The sequence below is a fragment of the Dendrobates tinctorius genome, unplaced genomic scaffold, assembly GCF_039654945.1.
Source record: "Dendrobates tinctorius isolate UK_male_01 unplaced genomic scaffold, ASM3965494v1 ptg000208l, whole genome shotgun sequence".
Taxonomy (NCBI): Eukaryota; Metazoa; Chordata; class Amphibia; order Anura; family Dendrobatidae; genus Dendrobates; species Dendrobates tinctorius.
Window position 1 is genome coordinate 184213 of NW_027361875.1, and position 15866 is coordinate 200078.

The 15866-nt window shown below is 41.7% G+C and overlaps 1 protein-coding gene across 6 annotated transcripts in view; it reads right to left on the bottom strand.

Moving 5' to 3' along the window:
- PCNX1 (pecanex 1) overlaps nt 1-15866 on the bottom strand; it is a 139083-nt gene that overhangs the window by 99962 nt on the left and 23255 nt on the right. For 5 of the 6 annotated variants that reach the window (XM_073554137.1, XM_073554136.1, XM_073554135.1 and 2 more), the window contains exons 2-6: nt 14823-15031; nt 14007-14112; nt 10520-10559; nt 9275-9361; nt 4195-5862 (exon numbers count right to left, since the gene is read on the bottom strand). In XM_073554137.1, coding sequence (XP_073410238.1) covers nt 4195-5862; nt 9275-9361; nt 10520-10559; nt 14007-14112; nt 14823-15031 — 2110 coding nt within the window. The remainder of the gene's footprint in view (nt 1-4194; nt 5863-9274; nt 9362-10519; nt 10560-14006; nt 14113-14822; nt 15032-15866) is intronic. The other variant, XM_073554138.1, reaches the window with a different exon arrangement.

The following is a 15866-nucleotide window of genomic DNA, read 5'->3' on the forward strand; positions in this document are numbered from 1 at the left end:
CAAACCTATATAGACCCACCAGAAGTGGGACACAGGGCTGAAACTGCACAGGAGTAAATGGGAAAGTATATATTATTTATTTCAGGTGTCTTGGTGCCAGATTTAAATTATTTTGGACAATCCCTTTAATGTTGAGTAAATCAGCCATTGAAAAAGATCATACATACATGCTGGCATTGGCTCCTCTCGCTCGCCTCACTCCTGGGTGACTTAACAGAAGGAACCTTTTAACACCCAGTTTCAATTTTCTGCGGCAACACCTTGTTACCTTCAGCTCCCACTAGAAGGAACTTGGGAGATTACTCCATACTCTCTACACATTGAAGTGCAGTACTCAGAGCTCCCTCTAGTGGTGGCTGAAGGAACACAGAAGATTTGATCTTTGCTTTCTCATGGTAGGATCCAATTGTGCCTATGGCACAAAGCATATAACACTAATATGGGAGTCAAAATAAAAGTACAGACACAAAAAGAGGCAACATTAAATAAAGAACACCGTTATGGGCTGCATTACATCTCTCTACAGTGAAAATACTGCTATTCAGAAGAATTTGCCTAATATGGCTCCATTTACTTCAAGTGACTGCAGCCTGCGACACATGCAGCCCTGGCTGCAAGGACTCCAGAGACAGTCATATCTGCTCTGATGACGTGACTTCCACAAAACAAGGGCTAATTAACAAGACAGCAGCAAATGCATCACACGGGGACATAAATGACAACGCCGCAGCTGTTAGTGGCTCGCACTTCATTCACCAAGACAAGGAAAATAAAAATTGAAACTTGAAGAAAAACGATTTTCTCAAACAGCAGTAAAGAGGAAACATACAAACCACATATTACCTAAAAGAAACCTGAAAAGTGACAATGTTTTCCTTATTATGAAGGGTCACAAAGTAATGTTATTTTGTGGCACAAAGTCATCCTATGTAAAATAAAAGTAAATGAAAAAATAAAAACAACAAAGTGTTGGATATTAATGGGATCTATTACAAGATACGGATTAAAAATGTAAATGCTGGGACCCGCACTGATTCTGCTAGCAAGGGTGCTTAAAAAAAATGATGAATTAAAAAGTGACAGATGCATGTGGCTTATTTTTCAATGGTGACTGCAAACGTTATGCTCAGTCCCCAAGACAAGTCACGTCGGTTAAAAAAGTGAAGTAATGTACAATATGTCGTGGATCAGGATAGGAGACTACATTGCCTCATTGTTGTGGAAGTAGTGCTATATATACACACACCTATATATGTGGAAAAACTGCTGATTTATATAAAATACAAAATATTAATATGCATATTTGCATTAATATTATATTATTATAATACAAATATATAATACACATATATTATAATATATTATAATAACATAATATTACTAATATATACATATGAAACAAACTTTGCCATTGCACATACTTTGTAGAAGAAAGAGAAATAAAAAGACACCATTTGCTGCAAATTTGATCTAAGAATCATACAGAAGAGAGATGTCTAAATCTGCATAGATGATGTGCAGAAGTAAACCACACCAGGACAAAACGCACAGACGAAAATTATGTTGTGGTAGGAAGAAGGAAAGATGGAAAAAATTAGCAAGAGACTAAGTGAGAAAAATTTCTGAGAAGTCTGACTGAGGGACGGACAAAGCTGTACAGAAATGCACTTACATGTGCTACATTGTCCAACTTATGATCCCTAATTGAGGTTGCGGTTTGTATAACTGCTTAATGCCTAGTTTAAAAAAAAAAAAAACTTACATGTTCCTGGGGTGGTCAACAGCTAAGCGAAGTAAACAATGTACAGATTTTTGCTGCAAAAAATTTCCGAGTACTGCAATCCAAAACACTACATATCAGTGCAGATTTATTGTTAGATTTCATTGTTTAAGTAAAAATTAAGTGAAAAATCTGCAACAAACCAGGTTCTAAATTGACATGTCTGCAGAGGATCCAAGTTTGCTTTCTGGCAGCCATGACATAAGAGCATGTAGAGGAACGCTCCCTGCAAAAAAATGTCATCCCCTAATAGCTTTTAAATATGCCTGCTATGTACAGCAGGTGGATTAAATTACTTCGCGATCAGAGTCTTCCTCGTTTCCAGCACCGTTCTGGTCACTTGACCTCATATCAGAGCGGCCAGAACACACAGAAGTTTACAGTATACATGGACCAGAGGGGAGGTCGCTGTCCCAATTTTAGTCTATGGACTCTTGGTCTGAGGACACACAAGCTTACGTTTAAGTAGCGTTGCCCCACATCATGGTCTGTTTTTTTGGGGAAAAGCAAAGATGCAGAGCGCTCACGTGAACCAGTAGAGGACCAGAGCTGCGCTGTACCCAGGGAAGACCTCAATCTGTGAGCTTTTCCATGCACCAACACTATAGACATATTTAGAAGGGATTAGTGGGATACAATTTTTGCTGGTAGTGCTTCCTTAATTGACCAAAATGATGGTGCATCACCGGTCCTGACCTTCCACAGTAGTACAATACAGGACTAGGGATCTATTCACACCAGACAGGTCTCCAAGCAAAACCTGAGGTGGTCCTAGTATTGAAGCTAAAAAAAAATATGAACGTTAAAATGGACTTATATCAAGATAGTCAGAAAGCTGCCTAAATAACGTATAAAAATGTGTAAAAATACAAATAAACCCCTGACAATTCTAGCAAAACTGACTGAAAACCTCCGATTTATAGAATCCATAGGCAAACCACATAGAAAGCATATGAAGGTTAAAAGAGGACTGAGGAGGGACACCCATCCATGTAGGCCAAGCATGCAACCATCAGCAACAAAGGGAAAGAAAAGTCACATTTAATAAGTCTATGCTGGTGCCATATAAACAGATTACACAAACAGAACATAGAATTGACCTCAGACATAATGTGTCACTTCCCATCCCAACGTGATGCAGGTTTGTCAGAAGAGCACACAGTGTGGGAAACACAATGTACGGGACAGACTAATTTCACACTTGGTCACTTACACAGGACTAGAACAGAGGAATGAAAATTTACCAGAGTTTCAGAATTTTATGAAGGACAAACCTGCAGCACATTATAGCATCACAATTAAAGGTACAGACCAGAAAGAGGCAGGTACCCGCACTAAGCAAGTGAACGCATCACATCATGGGAACCACACTAAAACCTTAAAGGGATTGTTGTACAAAGGACATTACTGTACACTGGGGGGCCCCCATCATTCACTAGAACGGGGGTACCCAGCACCCCATTATACTGTGTGTTGAATTGCATGATGGTCGAGCTTGCACAGTACAATTCCACTTACTCTACGGGACTCTTTCCACCCACCTCAGACACTGGCACGACCACTGCTATATACAAGCTTCTGCTCACTGTGCTGGGGGGGGGGGTTGGGACCCCGCTTTAGTATCTGTGGGAGTCCTAGCGATCACAGATTTATGCCACGTCTTATGGATGATAAATGTCCATTGTGTGACAATATTAGCAAAGTTGCTTTTTGCTTCGCAGCAACGTAAGAACAGTAAAGTGCACCTTGAACTTTGTTACTACACAAGGCCATCTATTAGGTCAACCTGTTCGCTGTTATACCGCCTGAATTAAGAGCCTGGCTCAGTATTGCAGACATGTAACATTTTACTCTGGAACGCTGCAATGTTTTTTGTTTAAAAAAAATTCATACTTTAAAACGGCGTTCGGGTATGACTAGAAATATCCCTGAGGATTACTCCCTGCACCCCTAGACTGACTGCCTCTTCCTATACACACACAAAGGGTGAATCTAGCAGAGTGGTATGCAGACGACGGGGGTAAAGTGAGGCGCGGACGACAAAGTAGAACATAAATGTCTGTAATATATATACGCCAGAAGATTGCTTTCTGAAAGTCAGGCTAAACCCTGCGGCCGGTCCCCAGGCTACACTGCACTGCTCCCTGTCACTCTGCAGCTCCAAAGATACCTGATTGACGTCTATAACTAGAAGTCTAACTTGCTGATCAGGTTCTGAGGACCTTTTTCTCCCCGCAGTTGGCGATCAGACAATAAATAAACTACTATATAATCAGCTTTGCTTTCACCCACATGCGCTTTATATATGTGCAATTTTTTACAATTTCTATTTGTTATTACATTTCCACATGCAATTCATTCATTTCAGGCCTCTAATATGAATCCAGCGACACTCTACATTCAGGAACACATACCTGCAACCGCGGATTCTCGCTCTTCCACGTCCTGAAACGTAACCTGACTGGGCAAACTATTTCTTGAGCGAGTTACAGACTCTAACTGTGACGCGCGACCTAGTAACGACAGCTGATCTAGAACTTCCCCCTCTTTGGCCTCTAGATCTGATTTTGAAGTGGTTAATGGTTTGATGCTTTCAGGGGCTGCCAATCTGTTTGGGTCACCCAAGCTAACTACAGTGCCACTGTCCAGGCTCAATACCCTGGCACGACTTTTTGTACCACTTGCGCTTGAAGTCCTACGGTTGGAGCGCTTTTTGCCGCTTCCGTCGCAATTTAAGTGAGTTCGATGGGAGTCTACGCCTTTCTCTTTGATGTGATACTTTGTCCTTAGAGCAGTGTATCTGGTCTCAGGAGACTGGCATGAGTGCGAAGTGGTGCTGGAAGAGCTATCGCTGCTAAAACGGTGGGCCGACTGCACGCTTGAGGTCCTGCTCAAGTCGCTTTGGTCGCTAGAGTCCTCGTCGTGACAAAAACCGGTGCTGTGAGGTTTGGTATCAGCTATGCCTTGAAACGAAACGTATTCTTTGTGTCTACTGGCATCGAAACTGCTAGCTCTTTTTTTCCCTGTCCGCCTTCTGCACGATTTATGAGAGGACGATGTCCTGTGTATTAAGCTGGATGATTTGGGTCGCACATCGCTATCCCGATGTTTAATACCCGTTTCCTTAAAGGATCTTAAGTCTACTAAAATGACTGGTTTCTCGCCCAGTTCATCGTGATTACCAGAAAGCTTGCCAGGGAGCCAGTCAACTTGCGCCGTTAGTTCATTTGCATGGGGGTTCTTGTTTGCTTCTTCAGATGCCGACGAGCTGAGACCCCTTGGACTTTGCACATCGTCAGACGTGTTGGCATCCTTGGCTTCCTGAGCGGAGTTTCTTTCTACAGCAGTCCTTACACTACTAGTCCTTCTATCAGTAGCTGAGCTATGCTCCTCCTCGGGGTCACTACAAAGGCCTCTCTTTACAGCACTTGCCTCCTCATGTTCGGATAAAATGCTCTCAACATGAGTGGAGCTCGTCTGTTCGCTTTTATAGCTGCTAATGGTGCTATTCGTGTCCCTGTCTGTCCCGCTACAGTAACTTTCTGTAGATCCACTACTCCTCGTGCTAAGACTCCTCAAACTATCCATGCTTTTGTCAGACTTCATGTGTTTTACACTACCGTTCCTGGAAAGCTGTTGGGCTCCTTTGCTTTTGAGACAGTCTAATTGAAAAATCCCTGAAGCACAAGCATTTTCTACAAGAGAATCTTTGGACCCAGAATGTGGTTTAGAAGCTTCAAGTTCACTAACAGGATCCAGCCCGCGCCTTTGTTGGTAGAGAGGAAAGTCGGTGAGGGAAGTGTCTGGAAAAGCGACAGCGGAGCTCGAAGTTCTCGGGACGCCTCTTGGTCTGTGTTCTTTTCTGTATGAATGCGAATGTAATGGAACAAGTGAAGCCATTTCTGTGTCGCACGCGTTAGACAAGGACAGATCCACATGGTGATGGTGACTGTGTGCTGCGATTGACCCTTTGTCGCTGAACTCCCTAGTTAGGTCTTTGCCTCCTGATGATATTGAAGGCTGGATGGAGACAAAGGAGTCATTGGAGACCAGACGAAAAAGTTTCTGATCCACAGTTAAATCTGCAAGAGAAAAGAGAAACATTTAGCAAAACCTGGGAGACGGTGATATATCTGTCTGTATAAGACACTGTTGTGGTATAAATCATATCCTCCAATGGCAGATAAATGGCATAGGAATCAGGCACATTAGGTTACAGACAATAGGCTCAATGCCATGTTCCCATAGGAAACAAAGTCTTCTTTTCTCCCGGGTTTTTATGCTGCTTTAAAGGCAAAGCAGATACCACAACATCTTATGGGGTCAGCAGTGTGTGGGGGATTACACCATGTATGTGGGTAGAAGTCTCTCTGACTTTTATGTGAACCGTTTCCTTCCCAAAGAATTCAGTCATTTCGGCATTATTTCTTGCACAAGCAGGGAGCTGGCTGTGTGGCCAAGCTCATTACCTCAACCAGCCCTCTTCATCACACCTAATAGACAAGCGGCTAGCCTAGTAAATAAACTGAGCCAGACATCCAGCCCCCTTCGCCATCATAGCCAATACACAGGAGGTTGGCCTAGTAAATAACCTGAGCCAGCCCCCTTTCTCCATCACAGCTAATACACAGGAGGCTGCCCTAATAAAAAACCTGAGCCAGACAGCCAGCCCCTTCACCATAAAAGCTAATGCTCAGGAGGCTGGCCTAGTAAGTAACCTCAACCAGACATCTAGCCCCCTTCTCCATCACACATAATATACAGGAGACTGGCCTAACAAATTGCCAGACAGTCAGTCCCTTCTTCATTTCAGCTAATACACAGGTGGCTGGCCTAGTAAGTAACCTGAGCCAGACATCCAGCCCCCTTCTTCATCAAAGCTAATACACAGACGTCTGGCCTATCAAACTGCCAGACAGCCAGTTGCCTTCTCCATCACAGTCAATACACAGGACTAGTAAAGAAACTAAGCCTTACATCCAGCCCACAGGACTAGTAAATAAACTAAGCCTTACATCCAGCCCCCAAGACTAGTAGATAAAATAAGCCTAAGGCTAAGTGCACACGTAGCAGAAAATTTCTGTTGGAAAACCTGACTCCCTTCCCAGAAACCGCACATTTTATTCTGCGCGTTTTCAAAACGCATAGAAATAGCCAGAAACGCGAAAAAATCTGCGAAATTAATGAGCATGCTGCGTTTACCGCGATGTTTTTTTGCGGTAAAAAACACATCAATATGCACAAAAAGTGCAAAATGCATAGAAATGAATGGGAAGCTTATTTTTAGCGGTTTTATTGGAAAAAACACTAAAACTACCGCTAAAAAAACGCTGTGTGTGAACACAGCCTTACATCCAGCCCACAGTACTAGTAAAGATGATAAGCCTTACATCCAGCCCACAGGACTAGTTAAGAAAATAAGCCTTATATCCAGCACATAGGACTAGTAAAGAAAATAAGCCTTATATCCAGCACATAGGACTAGTAAAGAAAATAGGCCTTACATCCAGCCCACAGGACTAGTAAATAAACTACGCCTAACATCCAGCCCACAGAACTACTAAAGAAAATAAGCCTTACATCCAGCCCACAGGACTAGCAAATAAACTACGCCTAACATCCAGCCCACAGAACTACTAAAGAAAATAAGCCTTACATCCAGCCCACAGGACTAGTAAATAAACTACGCCTAACATCCAGCCCACAGAACTACTAAAGAAAATAAGCCTTACATCCAGCCCACAGGACTAGTAAATAAACTACGCCTAACATCCAGCCCACAGAACTACTAAAGAAAATAAGCCTTACATCCAGCCCACAGGACTAGTAAATAAACTACGCCTAACATCCAGCCCACAGAACTACTAAAGAAAATAAGCCTTACATCCAGCCCACAGGACTAGCAAATAAACTACGCCTAACATCCAGCCCACAGAACTACTAAAGAAAATAAGCCTTACATCCAGCCCACAGGACTAGCAAATAAACTACGCCTAACATCCAGCCCACAGAACTACTAAAGAAAATAAGCCTTACATCCAGCCCACAGGACTAGTAAATAAACTACGCCTAACATCCAGCCCACAGAACTACTAAAGAAAATAAGCCTTACATCCAGCCCACAGGACTAGCAAATAAACTACGCCTAACATCCAGCCCACAGAACTACTAAAGAAAATAAGCCTTACATCCAGCCCACAGGACTAGTAAATAAACTACGCCTAACATCCAGCCCACAGAACTACTAAAGAAAATAAGCCTTACATCCAGCCCACAGGACTAGTAAATAAACTACGCCTAACATCCAGCCCACAGAACTACTAAAGAAAATAAGCCTTACATCCAGCCCACAGGACTAGTAAATAAACTACGCCTAACATCCAGCCCACAGAACTACTAAAGAAAATAAGCCTTACATCCAGCCCACAGGACTAGCAAATAAACTACGCCTAACATCCAGCCCACAGAACTACTAAAGAAAATAAGCCTTACATCCAGCCCACAGGACTAGTAAATAAACTACGCCTAACATCCAGCCCACAGAACTACTAAAGAAAATAAGCCTTACATCCAGCCCACAGGACTAGTAAATAAACTACGCCTAACATCCAGCCCACAGAACTACTAAAGAAAATAAGCCTTACATCCAGCCCACAGGACTAGCAAATAAACTACGCCTAACATCCAGCCCACAGAACTACTAAAGAAAATAAGCCTTACATCCAGCCCACAGGACTAGTAAATAAACTACGCCTAACATCCAGCCCACAGAACTACTAAAGAAAATAAGCCTTACATCCAGCCCACAGGACTAGCAAATAAACTACGCCTAACATCCAGCCCACAGAACTACTAAAGAAAATAAGCCTTACATCCAGCCCACAGGACTAGTAAAGAAATAAGTCTTACATCAAGCCCACAGGACTAGTAAATAAACTAAGCCTTACATCCAGCCCACTGAGCATGTAGTGGCACAGAGAGGGTCTCTCTGCTGTGTGGGAAGGAATACAGAAGTAAAGCTCCCTCATTAGTATGGAAATAAGTACCATGTCGCAGTTTTCACTATTAAACTCTATTAGTAAGATTTATATTCAATTATATTTGTAAACTGTTAAAATATACTTTCTGCTCATGGATTCCCTTGTTACTGTGCTTATGTGTGATAAAGCATGGTGCTTCTGTGCTTTTCGTGAAAAGCGGATTGGAGTAACTCAGTGGAAAAATGCAGCGTGACATTTACAGCTTCATGAGGAATCACCCTTGACAGTTTTTATGCAATAAGCAAGCACAGCCAGGCAAAGAGCATTTCTTTCTGCTCTACAAACCTTTGATAACTACTGCAAGTAAGCCGTGATTATTGCTCAAGCCTGGTGACAAACACTCACAGACCCCTACACAGAACACAAACAATGGCATTTATCTAGCCAGGACACGTCCAGATTGCCACAAGTGTCCTAGGTATGAGGATGCATGCATCCACGGATCTGAATTTACCTTGGTCTTCACTTCCTTCTTTGCACAAACTATAGCTCTGCCCGAGGCTCAGACTGATGTCATCTGAAGTCTTTGCATCTGTATCCCCTGCAGAGGCAAGAAGCATCATACTGATGTGTCCGGTGTGAGGGCTCACCAGATACACTGCACATCAATGAAGGATATGCTCTCAGGTTGCGGATGAGATCTAGCCTAGTCACCGGAATGGCCTTTGCAAAACACTGTGCTCACAAGTTCAAAGCAACGGGATTATTCAGGTCTAAAAATTTCTACTAAAAATTTTTTGAAGTGTGAACAAACCATAAAAGAAAACTAATTTTACACAAATAAATGGTTATCAAATGACTAAAAGAGGCGGTCCAGTACCCAGCCATGTAAGGGGCTACTGTGCTCCACTCCGTCCAATGCTTATAATCAGCAATGGTCAGAGGAGATATCCGCTGATCATGATATCCGCTCTCCATGATCATGCATGGAGAGCCCAACAAACAGGTTCTCCATGCATGTGCAGTGACACAACCACGACACATGCAGCTGCGACGGCGATCAGCTGATCAGCCTGCGCGATCCAGGAAGCCAGGTTCCAGCTGTAGCTTATTCAGCAAGCGCTATAGCTTGCTGAATAAGTGAGGAACCGAAGATATTCGCTCAACTCTAGTCTCTAATAACTTCCTTTATTTCCGCCACTGTTCTCGCTGCACTTTTTTTGGTCTAACATGAGGATTTAAATTTTTGCCAAGTATTCCTCAAGAGCTCTCTCTTGAAATGAATCCCTAGTGTTACAGGTTGACTTGGACTCTCTCGACTATTGCCATTTTATCTTTTACCTCTCTCCTTTCCTCATTCCAGATTTCCTTTATTACGGTTTGATGTTTTCTTTTTATCAGATTAGGACACAGGGTCGGATTTTCTTCCACATATACAATTTCATCTTCAGCGTTCTCTAGATCAAGTTTATACTTTTACTATACCGCTTTACAAAAGTCTTAATCACCTTAGAGAAAAAGACTCACTTGCATATAGAGGGTTTACTTCCTAACTTGCTTGACCCCACCTGCTTTAGAGGAGAGTATTCCAGTAAGTCCTTGGTTGCACTAATACTACAAATTTGTGGTCTTCTGATGGAGTCACTGAATGTCATGTTCCACATTTGAATGTTTTTCCCAAACGTAGAGAGTTAAACATGCTATTAATTAAAATTGAAACTATTATGACCCTATTAACTTCAGTTTGGATAACTCTTACCTTTACTTGTTGATGCAGCTCCATATCTAGACATCCCAACCTGTGGAGGGGGAAAACAAAGAAATAATGTAATTACAGTGTATATAGTAAAACTTGGATGCAAAACCTTACATTTACTAAGTGAGTTGTCTACAACTTTTATATTGATAACCTATCCTTACTAATGAGGGTGGAATAAGCAGAACCCTCACCGATCAGTAGTTTCCAGTGCCAATGGCAGTCCATTGTGATTAGTTGAGGCACAGCTCCGCCAACTGTATAGTGGCCACAGCAGGGTACTGCAGATCCATTAATTTGAATAGAGGAGAATCTGCAGTACCGACAGATGATGGGAACTATGCAGCTCCACAAGAGATAACATCTGGCTGTCATCCACATCGAGAACTGCATTCCCATAAATCCAGTATTGATGATCTATTCTAAAGATAGGCCATCAATATAAAAGTGTTTGATAACCCCTTTAATTGTCATTCATAGCAATTAGCAGATATTCGGTTTATGGCTGGGGCTTGGGTAAAGGGGTTTGGCCTTACATTCATGGTCTTTAAAGCAGACAGTAATGACGAAGATCTCTGCGCCTTGTTGTGTTTTTCCTCATCTTATGTCTTTGCAGGAAGGCAATTCAGTACCCAATGAAGCACGAGTTACATCCTGGCCACTAAAAGCCATGGCTCAGCAAGGATTTCTGCTACAGAGTAAGACCAAAATAACGTATATAAGCAGAGTTTTTCAGCACATTTTGTTGCGCTGAAAACGCCCCATCAGCTTATAAACGAGTCACTGTGCCAGAAGCCGGCGGGGGAGGGGGAGTGGCGCAGAGCAGCGGGTCACAGAGGCAGGAGACGGCAGCTGTGGCTAAAGCCTGTGCCGCTGCTAATGAACTATCGCGGAAGTTACCACGAGAATTCCGGGATTCCATTCCACGGGAAAATCACATTTTAAACTTCCGCGATTTTCCCGTGGCAAAACTAGCGATTTGCAAGCGTAATTAGCTTGCAGAATGCTAGCGTTTTCCAAGCAATCTGGAGCATCGATTGGAGAACTGATTGACACTAGCCCAAGAGAACATAGGTTATAGTGAGAGCTGCTTGTGTGTCACACTGTAACCTGTAATATTTAGGACACTGTCGTGACTACAGCGGCAATTCTGGTCCCATTTTCAAGCTAAGAATCATGACTGCATGACTCTTGTAGCCACAATTCAGGCTGAGATACAAGTTGATTAAATGCCCCCCACACCCAGTGAGGGAGCCGACAGGCTGCAGGGACAGGAGAGAGAGGATGTGTGATCTCCTGCTGTCCAGACAGGAGAGAGAGGATGTGTGATCTCATACTCTACCTGGTTAAAGAGTCAGCGTAAATCACACTGCCAAACAAAAAAAGTGTTCATAAAAATGAAGTGCTTTCCCCCCCCACTTTAAGTCCTTTATTATTAGTAAAAAAAAACCCTACACATTTTTTATCGCTGAGACTATTTAAGTAGCCTGTCACTTAGTACTCTTTTGCACGTCAGTTTTTCTCGTACGAGTACTATTCGCGTTTTCCTGGATAGCAGTTGTACGTATAAGTCTATAGGGTATGTCATGTGTCGGATATATTCCTTAAACTAAGTGGTCTGTACAACAACACACAGTTGCCAGACATTGACAATGCAGTCTATGCATCCTAGGAAAATATTATAAGAAAAAAAAAAAAAAAATCAGCAGTCCGATGCCATACGTGTATTATCCATTTTTCAAGGGCTATTCGATAGAAGTTTGAGAAACCTTCATCAGGTTTTTTTTTCAACCAAGAAAAAAAAAAATGGATGAAACTGACCAAACTCAAATAGTAAAAACTGATGCACTGACCAATCTCTGATGGAAAGGATAAAAAAAAAAAAAAATAATAATAATAATAATAATAATGATTATGAAACCCAGTCTGTTTTTTGGGTACGAGAAGAATAGAATAAACAGCAAATCAAAAAGCTATGAGCCCCAAAATTAAATAAAAACTAAAATTAGTAGGTCCTGCAAAAACAGCAAGCCCGGAAGCACCTGGTCATTGAAAAACAAAATAAAAAAAAATAGTTATGGTTTGAGAACATATCCACACAAAAAAATATAGACTTGTACTATTTTATTTTCACACTGTTGATATCGGGGGGGTAAAAAGGCAAAACAAAAACCAGATTGCCAATTTTGAAAAAAAATAAAAAATTCTTGAAGACATTCCAAATAGTCGCTACACTGCTTGATAAATGCTTTAAGGGTTTTCTTTTATCTTTTTTTTTAAAAATTGGGGTCACATTTGGGGAGAAGGGTTGTTTCCTCAATGGCATTGCCGTAGGGGCTCGGCAAATGAGGCAAGTGCTAGGAAACAGTTTCGGCATAATTTACACATATTCCATTTTAAGTCTAACAGTGTATGTGACCACAATATAGGGTGAAAAAAGTTGCAGACTTGTGGGGTGTTTTTTTACCTTCCATTTCTCCTTTTGATAATGAAAACTTGGGCGCTAAAATTAGATTTTAAAGAAAAAAAAATATAGAATTTATTCATTCCACTTTCCAATCGATCATGTGAAGCACCTGTAGGGTTAAAAACTTACTGAACATCATTTTAAATACTAAAAAAGAGTGCAAGTTTAGTTTGTTTGTTTTTTTTTTTTTTTTTTTTTTTAATTGTCTACTTTGTAGATGGAGGTTGAGAGATTACTCTATAGGCTCCTCAAACTGTGCGCTGGAAGGATTTTCCAGTACCGTGCACGTGAACCGAATCTAGTATGTATGTAGATGATTTGCATACACAAAGTCACATGCCAGCTAGACATGACTTGCCTGGCTCAATGCGAGTGTATTGAGACCAGGTCTAGTCTGAATGTGGCCAGAAGTGTTCAAATCACAAGCTTGAAGTCAAATAACCGCCCGCTGATGGCACCGGTTAATCATTTTGAAGAAAAATGGTATGAAGGTGCCTGCATGTATAAAGTGCGGTGCAGAATTTTGACCATGAGCCAAGTGTCTATTTTAAGTAAGTATCTGGGTTTTAGGAATTAGCGTAGATTTATCATTTAGTAATTTTGGTTTTATTTGTACATGTCAAAAGTGCAAAAATTGTCTTGGCTAACCAGGACAAGTCCATCACCAGAGCAGAATAGCATGCCTTAAAACATCTTATTTTAGCGAGACATAAAACAGATAATAAAATTAGTGTATAATTGCATTTATAAAGCTCTATCGTTGATTTGCACAGCAAACGTTTGTTTTTTTTTAGCTCACATTTCAAAACATTCTATATCTGATATATCCACTTTAGGCTACGTTCTCACGATGAGCTTTGCTGTTGCAGATTTTCTGCGCCATTTCTGGACCCAGTAATTAAACTGGGTTACTTGATTTTTTCGAAAACACGCACAGCAAAATACTCACCAAAAACCCATAGTGGAAACGTAACCTTAAGCTTAGAGGTCCAAAGTTTTTCTTGTGACATGTGTAGTTTATACCTGGTTACTTGGGTCCAACCCAGAATAGGAATTACGTGAGCTGCAACCAACAGGAGGGGTGGCTTCTCTTACGAACTCTGACATCTCAATCCCTCCACCGGGGTCGCTGATAGAGGAAACAAAAAAGAGGTTTATTATAAGAATGTTGTGAATGGTGATGAAAATTGATTTACAATGTAAAAAAATATTAAAGGAGAGCTACAATAAATGAAAAATAAAATGTAAAAACACTGCTTAGTATCTAAACCCTTGCCATTAATTGGTTTTCAGAAGTTACCCATGTGTCCCTATAATAACACTTCTTGCCTGTGCACTTGTCTTATTATTCCTAGTTATAAGTACAATGCAAAAAAAAAAAAAAAAAAATCACATTATAACACAAAATATCCACTCATATCAACAAAACGGCACATTGATGTAACATTGATGTACCCAAAGGTCCCACTGAGATTGACTTCTTGCTTTTCAGTGGTTCTGTAAATTTCATTATGATCTGCAACCCTGGGACTAAATTTAGGCTTTTTTTACATGGCATTTGAGCACCACTTTTTCAGTATATATTAGTATAGGAAAACACCCGATTACAGATTCTCCTGAAGTAGCTGCTTCTTCTCTTAGCTAGGAGCCAATCTACAGTAATGCATAGTGCAGCTCCATTCTTTTTTTACATGGGACTACTGAAGTTCCTAACAGCTGATTAATGGAGGTGCTGTGCCGAGACCCTCACCAATCTTATACTGATATGACCAGAAAACTTCTTTAATCGCACCTCTGCAATATACAGAGCATGCAGCGTAAGAAGGGATTCCCCCTTACCCAGGTCCATTACTGTCTTCTCTTCTGGCTGAGCTGTCACTACGTTCTGCCTTTGCGACCCTCTCTGTTAACTCACTGGCGCTCCTCTCCACAATTTCTCCTTCATCCAGGGCCCTGTGTAGTCGGTAGTTCACAAGCTTTAACACTATGAAAACAGCTGCTACCACGGGGCAGTACACAGCGACAATCACCAGAGAAGAGGTAAGTGCCTGTAGGGGAAAAAAAAAAAAAGTGTAAGCTATAAAATGACAATTGCAAAAAGTAAAACAAGCTACAGATCAAATTTGTATAAAGTGGTTTCAAATCTGAAGTCTTTAAGGGACCCGTATAAGTATTATTTTAGGCTTTGGTGAACACCCAAAAGACCCTATCTGGCTATTTAATTTCCACTAGAAACTATATCCATTTCCTTTTTTTTTCCTTAACCATCTGATTCAGGCTGGGCTAGGTCTTCTTTGTCAATGCATTTGAGGGGTGACGGACTCTCTTTAAAGGATATTACATAAAGCTGTCAATTTGTACACAATGATGATGGAAGTCACGGAATCACATAACCCAAGATAGTCTTCCAGTTATTTTTGTCTTTCGGATGACCGTAACTTCTTCTGTGAAACCAGATTTTAAAGTAACCAAATTCTGGATGTCACCTCAACCCCATGAGCAAATACAGTCAGGAAATCTTATTCTAACCCTTAAGGGGTTGTCCCATCTTCTCAAGCAGAAGCAGCCCCATATCTAATATATAATTGCCAATTGGCTCTGTCACAGCTTCCGGCGATTGTGTCGCTATCTCACAATCCACCGCGGCCAGAACTATGCCGACCGCCATATTGGAACACCCAAGTTGGTTATGGGTATTCCGATATGGCGGCCGGGATCCAAATCTCCCACCCTGCCGGCTCAGCCAATGAGTGTTGCTACACGGGATTTTAATCCCGCGGCGCGGGATTCAAATCCCCCACCAAAGCCGCACGGCTCTGCTCACTGGCTGAGCCGCCCGCCGGCTGAGGCTTGGCAGGGGATTCAAATACCGCGTGGCACCGC